Source organism: Phacochoerus africanus, chromosome 14 (genome assembly GCF_016906955.1).
Source record: "Phacochoerus africanus isolate WHEZ1 chromosome 14, ROS_Pafr_v1, whole genome shotgun sequence".
In the NCBI taxonomy this organism is placed as follows: Eukaryota; Metazoa; Chordata; class Mammalia; order Artiodactyla; family Suidae; genus Phacochoerus; species Phacochoerus africanus.
In genome coordinates this window covers 42,593,598-42,609,965 of record NC_062557.1, presented here as the reverse complement: position 1 = coordinate 42,609,965, position 16,368 = coordinate 42,593,598, and the positions used below count along the sequence as shown (strand labels likewise).

The 16,368-nt window shown below is 40.0% G+C and overlaps 1 protein-coding gene across 4 annotated transcripts in view; it reads left to right on the top strand.

Annotated features, from left to right (window-relative positions):
- The window catches only part of ATAD5 (ATPase family AAA domain containing 5), a 44,710-nt gene that overhangs the window by 4,941 nt on the left and 23,401 nt on the right, over nt 1–16,368 (top strand). For all 4 annotated transcript variants that reach the window (XR_007131911.1, XM_047758338.1, XM_047758337.1 and 1 more), the window contains exons 3-6: nt 1,059–1,167; nt 6,842–6,997; nt 7,940–8,066; nt 8,616–8,697. Coding sequence is in view for 3 of the 4 variants with exons in the window: in XM_047758338.1 (XP_047614294.1) it covers nt 1,059–1,167; nt 6,842–6,997; nt 7,940–8,066; nt 8,616–8,697 (474 nt within the window). In the remaining variant the exon portion in view is untranslated. The remainder of the gene's footprint in view (nt 1–1,058; nt 1,168–6,841; nt 6,998–7,939; nt 8,067–8,615; nt 8,698–16,368) is intronic.

The window sequence follows — 16,368 nt, the reverse complement described above, 5'->3', positions numbered from 1 at the left end:
ATAAATAAATCACAGAACTTTATTTAGGTAAACTGAGCCATATTATACTGTGAACCACTTACATGCTGGTTCTGGCTAATATAAGAGGGATCTTGGAGTTCCCGTCATGGCGCAGTGGTTAACGAACCCGACTAGGAACCATGAGGTTGCGGGTTCGGTCCCTGCCCTTGCTCAGTGGGTTAACGATCCGGCGTTGCTGTGAGCTGTGGTGTAGGTTGCAGACGCGGCTCGGATCCCGAGTTGCTGTGGCTCTGGCGTAGGCTGGTGGCTACAGCTCCGATTCAACCCCTAGCCTGGGAATCTCCATATGCCGTGGGAGCGGCCCAAGAAATAGCAACAACAACAACAAAAAAAGACAAAAGACAAAAAAAAAGAGGGATCTTAGAGGCTAATTTTCTGTAAAGCTTATGGTTTATAAAAGGAAATTTTGCAGAGTTCTCGTCGTGGTGGAGTGGAAATGAATCCGACTAGGAACCATGAGGTTGCGGGTTCGATCCCTGGCCTTGCTCTGTGGGTTAAGGATCCGGCGTTGCTGTGAGCTGTGGTGTAGGTCACAGACGCGGCTCGGATCCCGCGTTGCTGTGGCTCTGGTGTAGGCTGGCAGCTACAGCTCTGATTGGACCGCTAGCCTGGGAACTTCCATATGCCATGGGTACGTCTCTAAAAGGACAAAAGACAAAGAAAAAAAAAGGGACATTTTATAGGAGTTCCCCTGGTGATGCAGTGGGTTAAGGAACTGGCATTGTCACTGCTGTAGCTCGGGTTGCTGCTGTGACACGGGTTCAATCCCTGGCTCTAGGAACTTCCACATGCTGCTGTTGCCACAAAAAAGAAACAAAAAAGGAAACTGTTTTCTCTTGAGTTTAGCTTACTTTTGAATCAGTAGTTTGAAACTAATTGGGGTGGGTGTTTTTGGTTTTGTTTTCGATTTCAGAACTGTCTAGAAATTGGAGCCCTGGTTGGTTATTTGCTATAGTTATTTGAAATTCTTCTACATTATAACCATGAAAGTGTTTCTGAGTATCTTTTTGCTTTTTTTTTTGTTTTTTCTTTTTCAGAATGAAATTTACCAGAATTAGTACTCCCAAAAAATCTAAGAAAAAATCTAAGAAAAGATCTAAGAAATCTGAAGCAGCTGATGAAGATTTTATGACTCAGCCTAGAAAGGTAATTGAAATATTAGGAAGTTCTGTAACTGATATTCTTTTTTCTAAAATAACTAGGAAGGAAGAGGCCAAAAGAAGATTCACATATTTCATAGGCTGGTTATGTATTGTTTCTCACTGTTATTTCATTCCTATAGTTGGCTTATTAAGAGATCAGCATATCTTACCGTGAGATGAAAGCAATTGGTAAAGACAGTGTAGGTTACTTAGAAAAAGTTTTCTTAGAGATATGGTCCAGTTATTTTCCTTAAGGCTGCTTATTAAAACAAGCATGATTGAATTTTTGGTTAATTTCTATAGATGAGAGGCTGAAAAATGGGAGTCTCTCAACCTTGGTACTGTTATCATTATGAACTGGTTAATTTTTTTGTTGTGGGGATGGTCTTGTGCATTATAGGATGTTTACCAGTGACTCTGGGTTCTACCCACGAGATACCAGTAGCACTCCAGCTCCCCCAGCTATGACAACCCAAAATATTGCCAGACATTGCTGAATATCCCCTGGAGGGAAAAATCACCCTGAGTTGAAAGCTACTATCCTAAGGGAAAAGGTAGAATATATAAGAATAGTTTAGCTGCTTTTGCAGGGTAAGCTGCTTAGACCCTCCTTGAGAAAACTAACTAGATTCTCTCCAGGGCGGGAGTAGGTACAAGTGTATGTGCTTTGAAAAAGCCTCCAAGTTGATTCTGATAGAATCCTTGGGTGAAAGCCACTGCCACAAAAAGTTGGTATCTCTTGTTTTTATTTAACAGCTATCTTTTTTTTTTTTTTTTGACTACTTACAGCCTTTAAGTACTATGCTTATTACTCTGATGATACAATAATGATATTTGACCTTATTTTGAAGGACATTGTCTCCAAGGGAGGTCAAAACATTTTTAAGCGTTGTTGCCGTGATATATGGTGGAATTTAAGCTGAGAGGAGGGGGAAGGCTGATAAGTAGGGAGAGAGTAGGGAGCTGTGAGATGGGCGTGCCTGATGGAGTCAGGAGTAACCAAGTAAGACCTGGAAGGGTGGGCAGCTAGTTGAGAAAGGAGGGGGTTGGAAATGACTGTTTTTCGAGGTGTTAGGATTATGGTTGATGTTAATTTTCTTGGTGTTTCTGTTTTCTGTTTTTTATAAATATGAACTTTAAAAAACTTTTATCAGAAAAATAACTATTAGGCGTTCCTGTTGTAGCTCAGCGGAAACGAATCTGACTAGCATCCATGAGGATGCGGGTTCCATCCCTGGCCTCACTCAGTGGCTTAAGGATCTGGCGTTGCTGTGAGCTGTGGTATAGGTTGCAGATGTGGCTCCGATTTGGAGTTGCTGTGGCTGTGGGGTAGGCCAGCAGCTACAGCTCTCATTTGACCCCTAGCCTGGGAACCTCCATATGCCATGGGTGCAGCCCTAAAAAAAACAGATAAAAAAAAAAAGAAAAATAACTATTAGCAAAAATTTTTTTTTCTTTATTTTAAAATTATAGTTGATTTTCAGTGTTGTGCCAATTTCTGCTGAATGAAAAACAGATTTCAAATAATAGCGGAACTACTTGCCAAAGTGCATGTATTTTTTTTCACACATTCACTAAAATCTATCTCTTTGTTAACTGTTTCAATAACTGAGGTGGCTAATTTAGGTGGATCATTTTGAATACTAATTTATCTTAAAGTTCATCAGCCTGTCAAAAATTTTGCTAGCAAAACAGCAGAAATCTGTCACACTGATAGTATAAAGCAAATCTTTAATATTCCTAACCTTCTTTATGTTTTGAATATCTATGCCTATTCTTTTTAATGTTTTTTAAAGACATCATAAAAGTTTTAAAAAACAGTAAATACTTGTTTTAAGAAAAGAGTAGTTTATAAATTCAAAGGGAAAACTCTTTCATTTTCTTTCTCCTTCTCTCTAGTGGTGACCCACTTTTTTGTCTGTATTTGTTTGTTTATTTTTCTTTTTTATTTTTTTGGGCTGCGCCATGGCACGTGGAGCTCCCTGGCCAGGGATCAGATCTGAGCCGCAGCAGTGAACCAAGCTGCAATAGTGCTGGATCCACTGTGCCAGGCCAGGGATTGAACCCGTGTCCTAGCACTACCCAAGCTGCTGTTGATCTCGTTGCACCACAATGGAAGCTCCTGTTTATTTTTATTTTTAATTTAGTTTTTTATGGTGTAGTATAGTTGATTTACAATGTTATTTTCAGATGTGCAGCAAAGTGATTGATTTATACATACATATATATCTGTTTTTTTCATATTGTTTTCCCTTATAGGTTATTACAAAATATTGAGTAGCATTCTCTATGCTATACAGTAGATCCTTGGTTATGTATTTTATATATAGTAGTGTGTATATGTTAATCTTAAACTCCTAATTTATCCCCCTCCACCACCCTCTTTCCCCCTTGTTAACCAGAAATTTATTTTCTGTATCTGTGGGTCTGCTTATGTTTTGTATGTAAGTTTCATCTGTAGCATTTTTTTTTTTTTTAGATTCCACATATAAGTGATATCATGGTATTTGTCTTTCTCTCTCTGAGTTACTTCTCTTAGGATGAAAATCTTTGGGTCTATCTATGTTGCTGCAAATGGCATTATTTCATTCTTTTTATGGCTGAGTATTCCATTCTGTGTGTGTCTATGTATGTGTGTGTGTACAATCACATCTTTTTCATCTGTTCATCCGTTGATGGACATTTAGTTTGCTTCCATGTCTTGGCAATTGTAAATAGTACTGATGTGAACATAGGGGTGCATGTTGTCTTTTTTTTTTTTGCTTTTTAGGGCCGCACTTGTGTCATATGGAAGTTCCCGGGCTGGGAGTCAAATTGGAGCTGCAGCTGCTGGCCATAGCACAGCCACAGCAATGCTGGGTCTGAGCCACTTCTGTGACCTTCGCCACAGCTCATGGCAACAGTGGATCTTTAACCACTGAGTGAGGCCATGGATTGAACCCAGATCCTCATGGATACTGGTTGGATTTGTTTTCCCTGAGCCACAGTGGGAACTCCATGTTGTCCTTTTAAATTATGGTTTTCTCTGGATGTGCTCTGTCAATGGACATTTAGATTATTTCTGGCAATCTTCTTTTTCCCCCTCTTTTTTTTTTTTTTTTTTAAACCACATTCTTAGCATATGGAAGTTCCTAGGCCAGGGATTGAATCTGAGCTGCAGGTGTGACCTGAGCCAGATCCTTAACTCACTGCACTATAGAAGGAACTCCGCTTGCTTTGTGTTCTTTTTTTTTTTTTTTTCCTGCTATTTCTTGGGCCGCTCCTGCGGCATATGGAGGTTCCCAGGCTAGGGGTCTAATCGGAGCTGTAGCCACCGGCCTACACCAGAGCCACAGCAACGCGGGATCCGAGCTGCGTCTGCAACCTACACCACAGCTCACAGCAACGCCGGATCGTTAACCCACTGAGCAAGGGCAGGGACCGAACCCGCAACCTCATGGTTCCTAGTCGGATTCGTTAACCACTGCACCACGACGGGAACTCCTGCTTTGTGTTCTTAATCCAAATGTAAAAATCTGTAGAACTCAGAATATACAAAACACATTATCTGGAAGATAATATTTTAATATACAGATCACTTAGTGCATCAATGGCAGTGCTAAACCTGGAGGCCAGACTTCTTTTTGGCTTTTCTTTCTTTTTTTTTTTCTTTTTTTTTTTTTTTTTTGGTCTTTTTGCTATTTCTTGGGCCGCTCTAGCAGCATATGGAGGTTCCCGGGCTAGGGGTCTCATCGGAGCTGTAGCCACTGGCCTACGCCAGAGCCACCGCCACGCAAATGCAAGCCATGTCTGAGACCTACACTACAGCTCACAGCAACACCGGATCCTTACCCTACTGAGCAAGGCCGGGGATCGAATCCGCAACCTCATGGTTCCTAGTCGGATTCATTAACCACTGAGCCACGACAGGAACTCCTTTTTTTTGGCTTGTTGTCTTTTGTTTTTGTTTTTAGGGCCGCACCCACGGCCTATGGACGTTCCCAGGCTAGGGGTCTAATCTGAGCGGCAGCCGCTGACCTATGCCACAGCAACGCTGGATCCTTAACCCACGGATCAAGGCCAGGGATCGAACCCACAACCTCATGGTTCTTGGATTCATTTCCGCCATGCCATGAGGAGAACTCATGGAGGTCAGAATTTATTGTTATCTAGTGCTCTTTGTGCTACCTTTCAACCTCTCTCCAAAGGATTCAGCCTCAAAGTGAATGAAGTCAAAGAATAGATGCCATGAAAATGATGGGAAATAACCAATAATTCTCATGTATGCAGACTTCTACTACAGTCATCTTTCTGAGTGTTTTTCACAAATATAATTCTATTTATCTGAAGAGATTTCAAGTATGAAAGGAAAATCAAGATAACTAGACACATCTTAATTTCATCTCCTTGCCAAGAGCCTTGAATAACCATTTTGGGTGGTCTTTTATTGTTACCTGTGGCTATATTTTTCTGTTATACATATATTTAATGGACTTTTTTTTTTCTTCTGACTTTCTGTTTCTTTAGGGCCCCACCCACGGCATATGGAGGTTCTCAAGCTAGGGGTCGAATTGGAGCTGTAGCTGCTGGTCACACACAGCCACAGCAGTGCACAATCTGAGCTGCGTCTTCGACCTACACCATAGCTCACAGCAACGCCAGATCCTTAACCCACTGACTGAGGCCAGGGATTGAACCCAAGTCCTCGTGGATGCTAGCTGTGTTCGTTAACCGCTGAGCCACGATGGGAACTCCAGACATCATTTTTTAGAACAGTTTTAGGTTCATGACAAAATTGAGCAGAAGGAGTTCCTGTCGTGGCACAGTGGTTAACAAATCTGACTAGGAACCATGAGGTTGTGGGTTCGATCCCTGGCCTCGCTCAGTGGGTTAAGGATCCGGCATTGCCGTGAGCTGTGGTGTAGGTTGCAGACGCGGCTCAGATCCTATGTGGCTGTGGCTCTGGCTTAGGCTGGTGGCTACAGCTCCTATTAGACCCCTAGCCTGGAAACCTCCATATGCCGTGGGAAGCGACCCTAGAAAAAGCAAAAAAAAAAAGACTAAAAAACAAAAAATAAAATTGAGCAGAAGGTAGAGATTTCCCATGTAGCCCCTGCTGACACATAACATAGGCCCTCCCACTATCAATATCAGAATAGTACATTTGTTTTCATTGATAAACTTACATTAACACATCATTAACACCCAGTGTCCATAGTTTAAATTAAGGTTCACTCTTGGAGTTCTCATTATTGGCTTAGCAGTAATGAACTTGACTAGTAACCATGAGGATGCAAGTTCGATCCCTGGTCTTGCTCAGCCGGGGTTGCTGTGGCTGTGGTGTGGGCCTGCAGCTACAGTTCCAATTCAACCCTAGCCTGGGAACTTCCATATTCTGTGGGTGCAGCCCTAAAAAGACAAAAAAAGAAAAAAATTAAGGTTCACTCTCGGTGTTGTACATTTTGTGGGTTTAGACAAGTGTATAATGACATGTATCCACCATTGTAGTACCATACAGAGTAGTTTCACTGCCTTAAAAATCCTCTGTGCTCTGCTTGTTCATCCCTTCCTTTCCCTTAAATTGTGGCAGCCACTGATCTTTTTACTGTCTTTAAAGTTTTGCCTTTTGTCTTTTTTTCTGTTATTAAATATAAAATGTTTGCCAGTAACCTTAATTATTATTTCACATTTGTGTTTAGGTAAGCAGTGCTTCAAAAAATGTATCAAAAGCAAAACAATTGATTGAAAAAGCAAAAGCCTTACGCATTAGTAGGTCAAAAGCTACTGAAGAAATGGTGACACCTTTAAGACGTTCATCTAGACATCAGACGCTTCCTGAAAGGTCAGAAACAGAGGTAAGTATTACATATGCTTATTGACATAATTCTGATCTCTTCTGCTGTTTGAAATGGGAGAAGGAAACCATTATCAAATTATAAGGTAGAAAGAATGTACTTTTCATGGCCACACTCGCAGCATATGGAAGTTCCTAGGTTGGGGGTTGAATCAGAGCTGCAGCGGAGACCTATGCCACAGGCATGGCAACACCGGATCTTAGCTGCATCCGAAAACTGCGCCAATCTTGCAGCAATGCCAGATGCTTATCCCACTGAGCGAGGCCAGGGGTTGAACTGCATCCTCACAGAGACAACATCATGTCCTTAACCTGCTGAGCCACAACAGGAACTCCTAGTTGCTTCTTTAAGAGAGAAAACCCACGGGGAGTTCCTTGGTGGCTCAGTGGATTGAGGATTCGGTATTGTCATTGCTGTGGCACAGGTTTGATCCCTGGCCTGGGAACTTCTACGTGCCGCAAGTGCAGCAAAAAAAGAAAGAAAAGAAAAAAAAATCCCATGGTCATCATAAATCTGCTCTTCGAAAATGTGAACTTGTATGATAACAAGCACAGACTACTGCCATTCATATCATACATATATTGTTTTTTAGGGCTGCCCCTGAGGCACATGGAAGTTCCCTGGCTAGGGGTCAAATTGGAGCTAGAGCTGCCGGCCTGTACCACAGCTCATGGCAACGCCATATTCTTAATCCACTGAGTGAGGCCAGGGATTGAACCAGCATCCTCATGGATTCCAGTCAGGCTCCTTACCGCTGAGCCACAATGGGAACTTCCCAGATCATGTATTTTTTATATCAGATAGTTTGTGACAGGGATATATTTATGGAGTTGCTGATGTAATTATCTTCTTGGTAGCTTCTAGCACTGTAATCCTTTTGAAATTTTAGTAACCCTAATTGTATGTTGTTAAAAATTTTTTTTAATTCTTATTCTATCTTAGGACTCTGTAATAATAATAGATTCAAGTCCTACCTCTTTAAAGCATCCTGAGAAAAATCAGAAGAAACTTCAGTGTCTGAATGATGTGCTAGGAAAAAAACTTAACAAGACTTCTAAAAAAGTCCCTGGTAATCAGATTTGATAACGTTGTTGATGCACATTCGAATGTTGGGAGGGATTATATTGTTCTGAATTTTAATTTAATATCCTTTTAATTTCATCTCATCTTTAGAAAATATAACCTCTTAATTATATTAAATATTTCTATTTTAATGAGTAAAGTTATATAATATAGTGAAGAGTTTTACAATGGGTAACTGAGTGTATTTTAAGTTATTGCATTTCTTTGTATCTATTTAGCCTCAGTTAACTTGGTGGGTCCCAAACCTTACTGATCATCAAAGTCATCTGGGTAAATTTAAAAACTTTTTAAATCTTTAGGTTCTTCCCTGGACATACTGACTAAGAATCTCCAGAGGTGGGAATCAATAGTGTAGTTTTTAAAACTCTTCAGGAGATTCTGATACTGATATCGCCAGGTTGAGAGACCAGCTCATTATATGGAAAATTTTTGGAAAAATTTTTAATTAAAATAGTTTCTAAGGAGTTCAGAAAGTAGTTGGAGGTAAGTGGGGATGATAAACCTTGAAACTAACCTAAGTATTTGTTTTTCTAAGGAAAAATGAAAGTCGCACCTTTATTTCTTACTAGAAAGACTCAAAAAGCAGCTGATCCTGTCCTTGGTTTTGATGAAAGCAGGTCAGTCTGATAAAAATTTTAAAATGCCAAAAGTATTTTATGGAATGTATTTTTTACTTATTCATTTACTTTGATGAGAAAGCATGTAAGTTATCACTTGAAGCTTTAATAAATCCATTTTAGAGGACAATATTGAGCACGTACAACTGCAATTTGAAGATCTTGGTCTTTTGCAAATATTTTATGACCATCTCTAGACAAAATGTGAAAAAACGAGCAAATACAAAACACCAAAGAGCTGATTTATGAACTTAGTAAATATTTAAATACCTACTGTGGACCAGGCACTATTTTTGATTCTAGGAATATTGTGGAGAATGACACGTTCCCTGTCCTCATGAGGCTTACACTCTGGAGGAAAGGCAATCTATGATTAAACATTAATTGGGCCAACTAATGAAAAATTGCAGTTGTGTTAAGGAGAGGTACAAAGGTCTAGTAAAAGTTGGTATTAAGTAGATTTCGTCTGGTCAAGAAAGGATTTGCTGAGGAAATGACATCTGAACAGAAGGATGAGCAGGAGTTCGTCATGGGAAGGAGCAGTGTTCCAGCCACAGGGACCAGTCCACACAGTCCCTATGGCAGGAAGGGGCATGGTAAATCCAGGATGTTGAGGGAATGCCCCTGTGACCTGAGGATGGAAAGCAGGAGTGAAAGGGATGTGGGATTAAGCTGGAGAGGTGGCTGCCAGCCCACGTAGTGGGGCCTTTAGCTCGTAAGAATTTTGTTGTTATACCAAGAGCAGTGAGAGGCAGTCAGAGCGCTTTAAACCTGAGCATGGACATAAACATTTGGATTTTGAAAGTTCAGTATGACTGCTGGCTTAATTTGGCTATTGTACAAAGAATGGGATGGTGGAGGGATTAGTGTGGACGCAAGAGTCTGGGTGTGAGATGGTGGAGGTGTGGACTCAGGTGTTGGAGATGATGTATGAAACGATTTTAGGAGATAAATTTCTTTTTTCTTTTTTTTAATAATTTTTTTTCCCATTATAACTGGTTTGCAGTGTTCTGTCAATTTTCTACAGCAAGGTCACACATACTTGTATACATATTTCTCATATTACCATGCTCTGTCGTAAGTGACTAGATGTAGTTCCCAGTGCTATACAGCAGGATCTCATTGCTTATCCATTCCAAAGGCAATGGTTTGGATCTGTTAACCCCAAATTCCTAGTCCATCCCATTCCTTCCTCCTCCCCCTCCCCCTTGGCAACCGCAAGTCTATTCTCCATGTCCATGATTTTCTTTTCTGTGGAAAGGTTCATTTGTGCCGTATATTAGATTCCAGATGTAGGTGAAATCATATGGTATTTGTCTTTCACTTTGACTTACTTCACATAGCATGGGAGTCTCTAGTTCCATCCATGTTGCTGCAAATGACATTATTTTTTCTTTTTTACAGCCGAGTAGTATTCCATTGTGTTTGTGTACACACACACACACACACACACACACACACACACACACACTCACACACACTCACTCACTCACTCACATCTTCTTAATCCAATCATCTGTTGATGGACATTTAGGTTGTTTCCATGTCTTGGCTATTGTGAATAGTGCTGCAATGAACATGTAGGTGTATGTGTCTTTTTTAAGGAAAGTTACCTCCAGACATATGCCCAAGAGTGGGATTGCTGAATCATATGGTAGTTCTATGTGTAGTTTTCTAAGGTACTTCCATACTGTTCTCCACGATTGTACCAATTTACATTCCCACCAGCAGTGCAGGAGGGCTCCCTTTTCTCCACACCCCCTCCAGCATTTGTTATTTGTGGACTTATTAATGATGGCCATTCTGACTGGTGTGAGGTGGTACCTCATGGTAGTTTTGATTTGTATTTCTCTAATAATCAGTGCTGTTGAGCATTTTCTCATGTGCTTGTTGGCCATCTGTGTATCTTCCTTGGAGAAATGTCTGTTCAGGTCTTTTGCCCATTTTTCAATTGGGTTGTTGGCTTTTTTGCTTTTGAGTTGTATATGTTGTTTGTATATTTTAGAGATTAAGCTCTTGTCTGTTGCATTATTTGAAGCTGTTTTCTGCCATTATGTAAGTTGTCTTTTTGGTTTTTTTTTTTTTATGGTTTCCTTTGCTGTGCAAAAGCTTGTCAGTTTGATTAGGCCCCACTGGCTTATTTTTGCTTTTATTTCTGTTGCTTTGGGAGACTGACCTGAGAAAACATTTGTAAGGTTGATGTCAGAGAATGTTGTGCCTGTGTTCTCTTCCAAGAGTTTGATGGTGTCTTGTCTTACATTTAAGTCTTTAAGCCATTTTGAGTTTATTTTTGTGCATGGTGTGAGGGTGTGTTCTAGTTTCATTGCTTTGCATGCAGCTCTCCAGGTTTCCCAGCACCACTTCCTGAAAAGACTGTCTTTTTCCCATTTATATTCTTGCCTCCTTTGTCGAAGATTAATTGACCGTAGGTGTCCAGGTTTTTTCTGGGTTCTCTATTCTGTTCCATTGATCTGTGTATCTATTTTGGTACCAGTACCATCCTGTCTTTGTTACTATGGCTTTGTGATATTGCCTGAAGTCTGGGAGAGTTATGCCTCCTGCTTGCTTCTTGTTCCTCAGGAATGCTTTAGCAATTCTGGGTCTTTTTTGTTTGCATATACATTTTTGGATTGTTTGTCCTAGTTCTGTGAAAAATGTCATGGGTAATTTTGATAGGAATTGCATTGAATCTGTAGATTGCCTTGGGTAGTATGGCCATTTTTATAATAATAATTTTTCCAACCCAGGAGCAGGGAATATCTTTCCATTTCTTTGAATCCTCTTTAATTTCCTTGATGAATGTTTCGTAGTTCTCAGCATATAAGTCTTTCACCTCCTTGGTCAGGTTTATTCCCAGGTATTTGATTTTTTTGGGGTGCAATTTTAAAAGGTATTTTTGTATTCATTTTCTAATATTTCATTGTTAGTGTACAGAAATGTGACTGATTTCTAGATGTTAATCTTACATCCTGCTACTTTACTGAATTTGCTCATCAGTTTGAGGAATTTTTGGGTTGGGTCCTTAGGGTTTTCTATACATAGTATCATGTCATCTGCATACGGTGACAATTTTACCTCTTTTCTTCCAATTTGGATACCTTTTATTTTTTATTTTATTTATTTATTTATTTATTTTTTGTCTTTTTGCTATTTCTTGGGCTGCTCCCGTGGCATATGGAGGTTCCCAGTCTAGGGGTTGAATCGGAGCTGTAGCCACCGGCCTACGCCAGAGCCACAGCAACGCGGGATCCGAGCCGCGTCTGCGACCTACACCACAGCTCACGGCAACGCCGGATCGTTACCCCACTGAGCAAGGGCAGGGACCGAACCCTCAACCTCATGGTTCCTAGTCGGATTCGTTAACCACTGCGCCAGGAAGGGAACTCCCTTTGGATACCTTTTATTTCTTTTGTCTGATTCCTGTGGCTAGGACTTCCAATACTATGTTGGATAACAGTGCTGAGAGTGGGTATCCTTGTCTTGTTTCAGATTTTAGTGGGAAGGCTTTCAGCTTTTCTCCATTGAGTATTATATTTGCTGTAGGTTTGTCATAAATGGCTTTTATTACGTTAAGATATGTTCCCTCGCTACCCACTTTGGTGAGAGTTTTTATCATGAATGGATGTTGGACTTTGTCAAATGCTTTCTCTGCATCTATTGAGATGATCATGTGGTTTTTGACTTGTCTTTTGTTAATGTGGTGTATGACGTTGATTGGTTTGTATTATGTTGAACCATCTTTGTGAACCTGGGATGAATCCCACTTGGTCGATGATGTATGAGCTTTTTTATGTGTTGTTGGATTCAGTTGGCTAAAATTTTGTTGAGAATTTTTGCATCTATATTCGTCAAAGATATTGGCCTATAGTTTTTTTTTATTTTGTTTTGTTTTGTTTTTGTCTTTTTGCCATTTCTTGGGCCGATCCTGCGGCTTATGGAGATTCCCAGGCTAGGGGTCTAATTGGGGCTGTAGCCACCAGCCTACGCCAGAGCCACAGCAACACGGGATCCAAGCTGCGTCTGCAACCTATACCACAGCTCGTGGCAACACTGGATCCTTAACCCATTGAGCAAGGCCAGGGATCAAACCCACAACCTCATGGTTCCTAGCAGGATTCGTTAACCACTGGGCCACGACGGGAACTCCTATAGTTTTCTTTTTTGTGCTATTTTTGTCTGGTTTTGGAATTAGGATGTTAGTGGCATCATAGAATGTCTTTGGGAGCGTTCCTTCTTCTTCAACCTTTTGGAAAAGTTTAAGGAGGATGGGTGTAAGTTCCTCTTTACATGTTTGGTAAATTTGCCCGTGAAGCCATCTGGTCCTGGACTTTTATTTGTAGGGAGTGTTTTTATGACATATTCAATTTCATTTCTAGTGATAGGTCTGTTCAGTTGATCAGTTTCTTCTTGATTCAGTTTTGACAGAGTATACGTCTCTAGAAAGTGTCCATTTCTTCTAGGTTGTCAAATCTGTTGGGATACAGTTATTCATAATATTCTCTTACGGTTGTTTGTATTTCCGCAGTATCTGTTGTGATTAGGAGATAAATTTAAAAGCCCTGATGATTAATTGGACATGGGGGGTGGGGGTGGAGGGGAGGGGAAGGTGAAAAGGAAGGCACACAGATTCTGGGCTCTGCCAGTGGGTGGCACGATGGAGGAAGACCAGGTTTAGGGACATCATGAATTCAGTTTTTATTTATTTATTTTTCCTGTTTCAATTTTATTGAGGTATAATTACATATTATTAAATGCACAAATCTTAGGCATACAGTATTTTATTTTATTTTTTTTATTAGGGCTGCACCTGTGGCATATGGAGGTTCCCAGTCTAGGGGTCAAATCAGAGCTGCAGCTGCCGGCCTACACCACAGCCACAGCAATGCGGGATCCAAGCCACATCTTCCACCTGTGCCGCAGCTCGCAGCAACACTAGATCCTTAACCCACTGAGTGAGGACAGGAATCAAACCCACCTCCTCATAGATCCTTGTTGTATTCTTAGCCTCCCGAGCCACAACAGGAGCTCCAAGCATACAGTTTTGATAAACACACTATGTCAGGTTTGTGGCGCAACAGTATCAGTACTTCGACAGCACGGGTGACATCTTTGGAGCAGTGGGACCTGGGTTTGATCCCCAGCCTGGCCCAATGGGTTAAGGATCCAGCATTTCTGCAGGTGCGGCTTAGGCCTCCACTGTGGCTTGGATCTGATCCCTGGCCTGGAAACTCCATGTGCTGTGAGATGGCCAAAAAAGGAAAAAAAAAAGATACCACATCTTTCTTTTACTCCTAAACAACGGTCACTGACTCTTTTTCTGTATCCCCACCAGCACCACCACAACAAAAGGACACCACTGTTCAGATTTCTCTTACATTGATTAGTTTGATTTCCATTGCCATTGGTTAGTCCTGTCTCTTTAGAACTGCCCATAAACTTTCTATGTGTATATTTTTGTGTCTAACTGCTTTTGCTTAGTACATAAAAAACATACATTTAAAATAATTCAAAAAATCAACTTTATTCAGGTATAATATGCAATCAGTTATATTCACCCATATTAAGTAAACAGTTTGAGGTTTAGCAAATGTACACAGCTATGTAATTGTCACCGCAATGAAGATAGAGAACATTTCATCACTCAGAATTTCCCTTGAGCCTCTTTGCAGTTAATCTCTGCCTTCCACTGCCAAAGCTATGCAACGTCCGACCTGCTTTCTGTTCATATGATTTGCCTTTTCTAGAATTTCATAGAAACAGGAAATCATACAGGAGGTACACTTCTTCCAGTCAAAGAAATATTGCAGTATCAGTAGAAGTCTGTTCTTCTTACTGCCAAATAGTATACCACCATTTGTGTATTCTTTTATTAATGACCGTTTTATGATGGATAGTTTCCAGTATTTGGCTATTGTTAATAAGGCTGCTATGATCATTCCTATACACATGTGTGGACAAGTGTTCTTATTTGTCTTGCGTAGATTCTTAGAAGTGGAATTACCCTATCGTAAGGTAGGTGCGTGTTTCACATAAGAAGCTGCCCAGCTGTATTCCCCGGAGGTTGGTCATCTTACATTCCCACCAGCAGTATGTGAAAATGGCAGTTGCTGCACATTCTTGCCAGCACTCGGCGTTACCAGACTTTTTAATTTTAGCCATTCTCCTAGGTTTCTAATGAGTGTGGGTTTTTCTTTTTTTAATCAAATTTTATATTTTATCGCGGTTTAATTTATATACAGTCAACTATATTTAAGGCATACAATTTAGTGAATTTTGTCAGTTGTATACACAGTGAAAATCACCACAGCTACTGTAAAGACACTGATTTATTTCTCTTCCCCTCCCAAATTCTCCTCAAGCTCCTTTGCAGTCCACTCCTCTTTCTAGTCCCAGCTTCAGTCATATTAATTTGTATTTTCTGTATATTAATTTGTATTTTCTAGAATTCTATGTTAGTGAAATCATAGATATACACTCTTTTTTCTTTGGCTTCCTTCACTCAGTATGATGGTTTTGAGGTTTATTCATGTCAAATATATGTATTTCATTGTTTTATTTTTGCTAAGTACTATTCTGTTATATGGATATACCACTTTTTACCTGTGGAGTAGATATTTGGTTTGTTGGTTTTAAGCTACTGTGAATAAAGCTGTTATGAACATTCATGTAGAAGTCTGCTGGGATTTTGATGATGGTTTCGTTAAATTTTTAAATTATTTGGAGGTAATTGATACCCTAACCATACTGAGTTGTCTGATCCAAGAACATGGTATATATCTCTAAGTTTTTAATTTCTTTTATTAGCGTTCTTTGGTTTTTCAGTATAGAGTATAGAGATTTTGTACATGTTGTGTTAAATTTATCTTTTAAGTATTTCAGGTATTTAATATTACTGTAATGATATTTTAATTTCCTCTTGTTGATTTCTAGTTTTTAGAAATATGATTTTTTTTTTAAATTTTGGATCCCACAGTCTGCCATTTCACTTAATGCTCTCATCTAATATGCATTTGCTTTACCCAGCAGAATGGTTTTAAGGAATAAAGTTCCAAATTTTGGGTCATTTATAGTTAGATTTCTTGGAGTTATTCTTATGTTTCTAAATTTGAGTACCATGAAAGAATTTAAAAAATAATTTATGTTGAAATAATTTTAAGAAAAGTTGCCAGAATATGACAGAGAACCCCCATGTCCCTTTCTTCAAGATTTCCCACATCCCTGACCATTTTTATTAAAGAATGCAGACCTTACATGCTATAGGATGGATGGCCCCCAGCCTGGGTCTGTCTGGTGTTTCCCTGTGATGGGACTTAGGTCATACAGTCCTGTCAGGATCCCACAAAAACAGTGCCCTGCTCTTTGTTGTTATGCTTCATGTAAAGAGGCATGTATGACCTTGACATTCGCCCCGGAAGATGCCAACCTTGATCACCTGGATGTGTTGGTATCTGCCAACTCTCCACCTTAGATTCACCCTTTCCGTTGGAAATTGATTAATATTTTGTGGGAAGGTATCCTAAGATAATGCCAATATCTTGTTCCTCATCAAACCTCCTGTTATTAGCCTTGACACCAATGCCTTCCACCTGAATTAGCCATGCTACTGTCATTGTCAAATGGTAGTTCTCTCTTGCAGTCATTCTGTCTCTATTTGTGAGCTGACTTCTATAA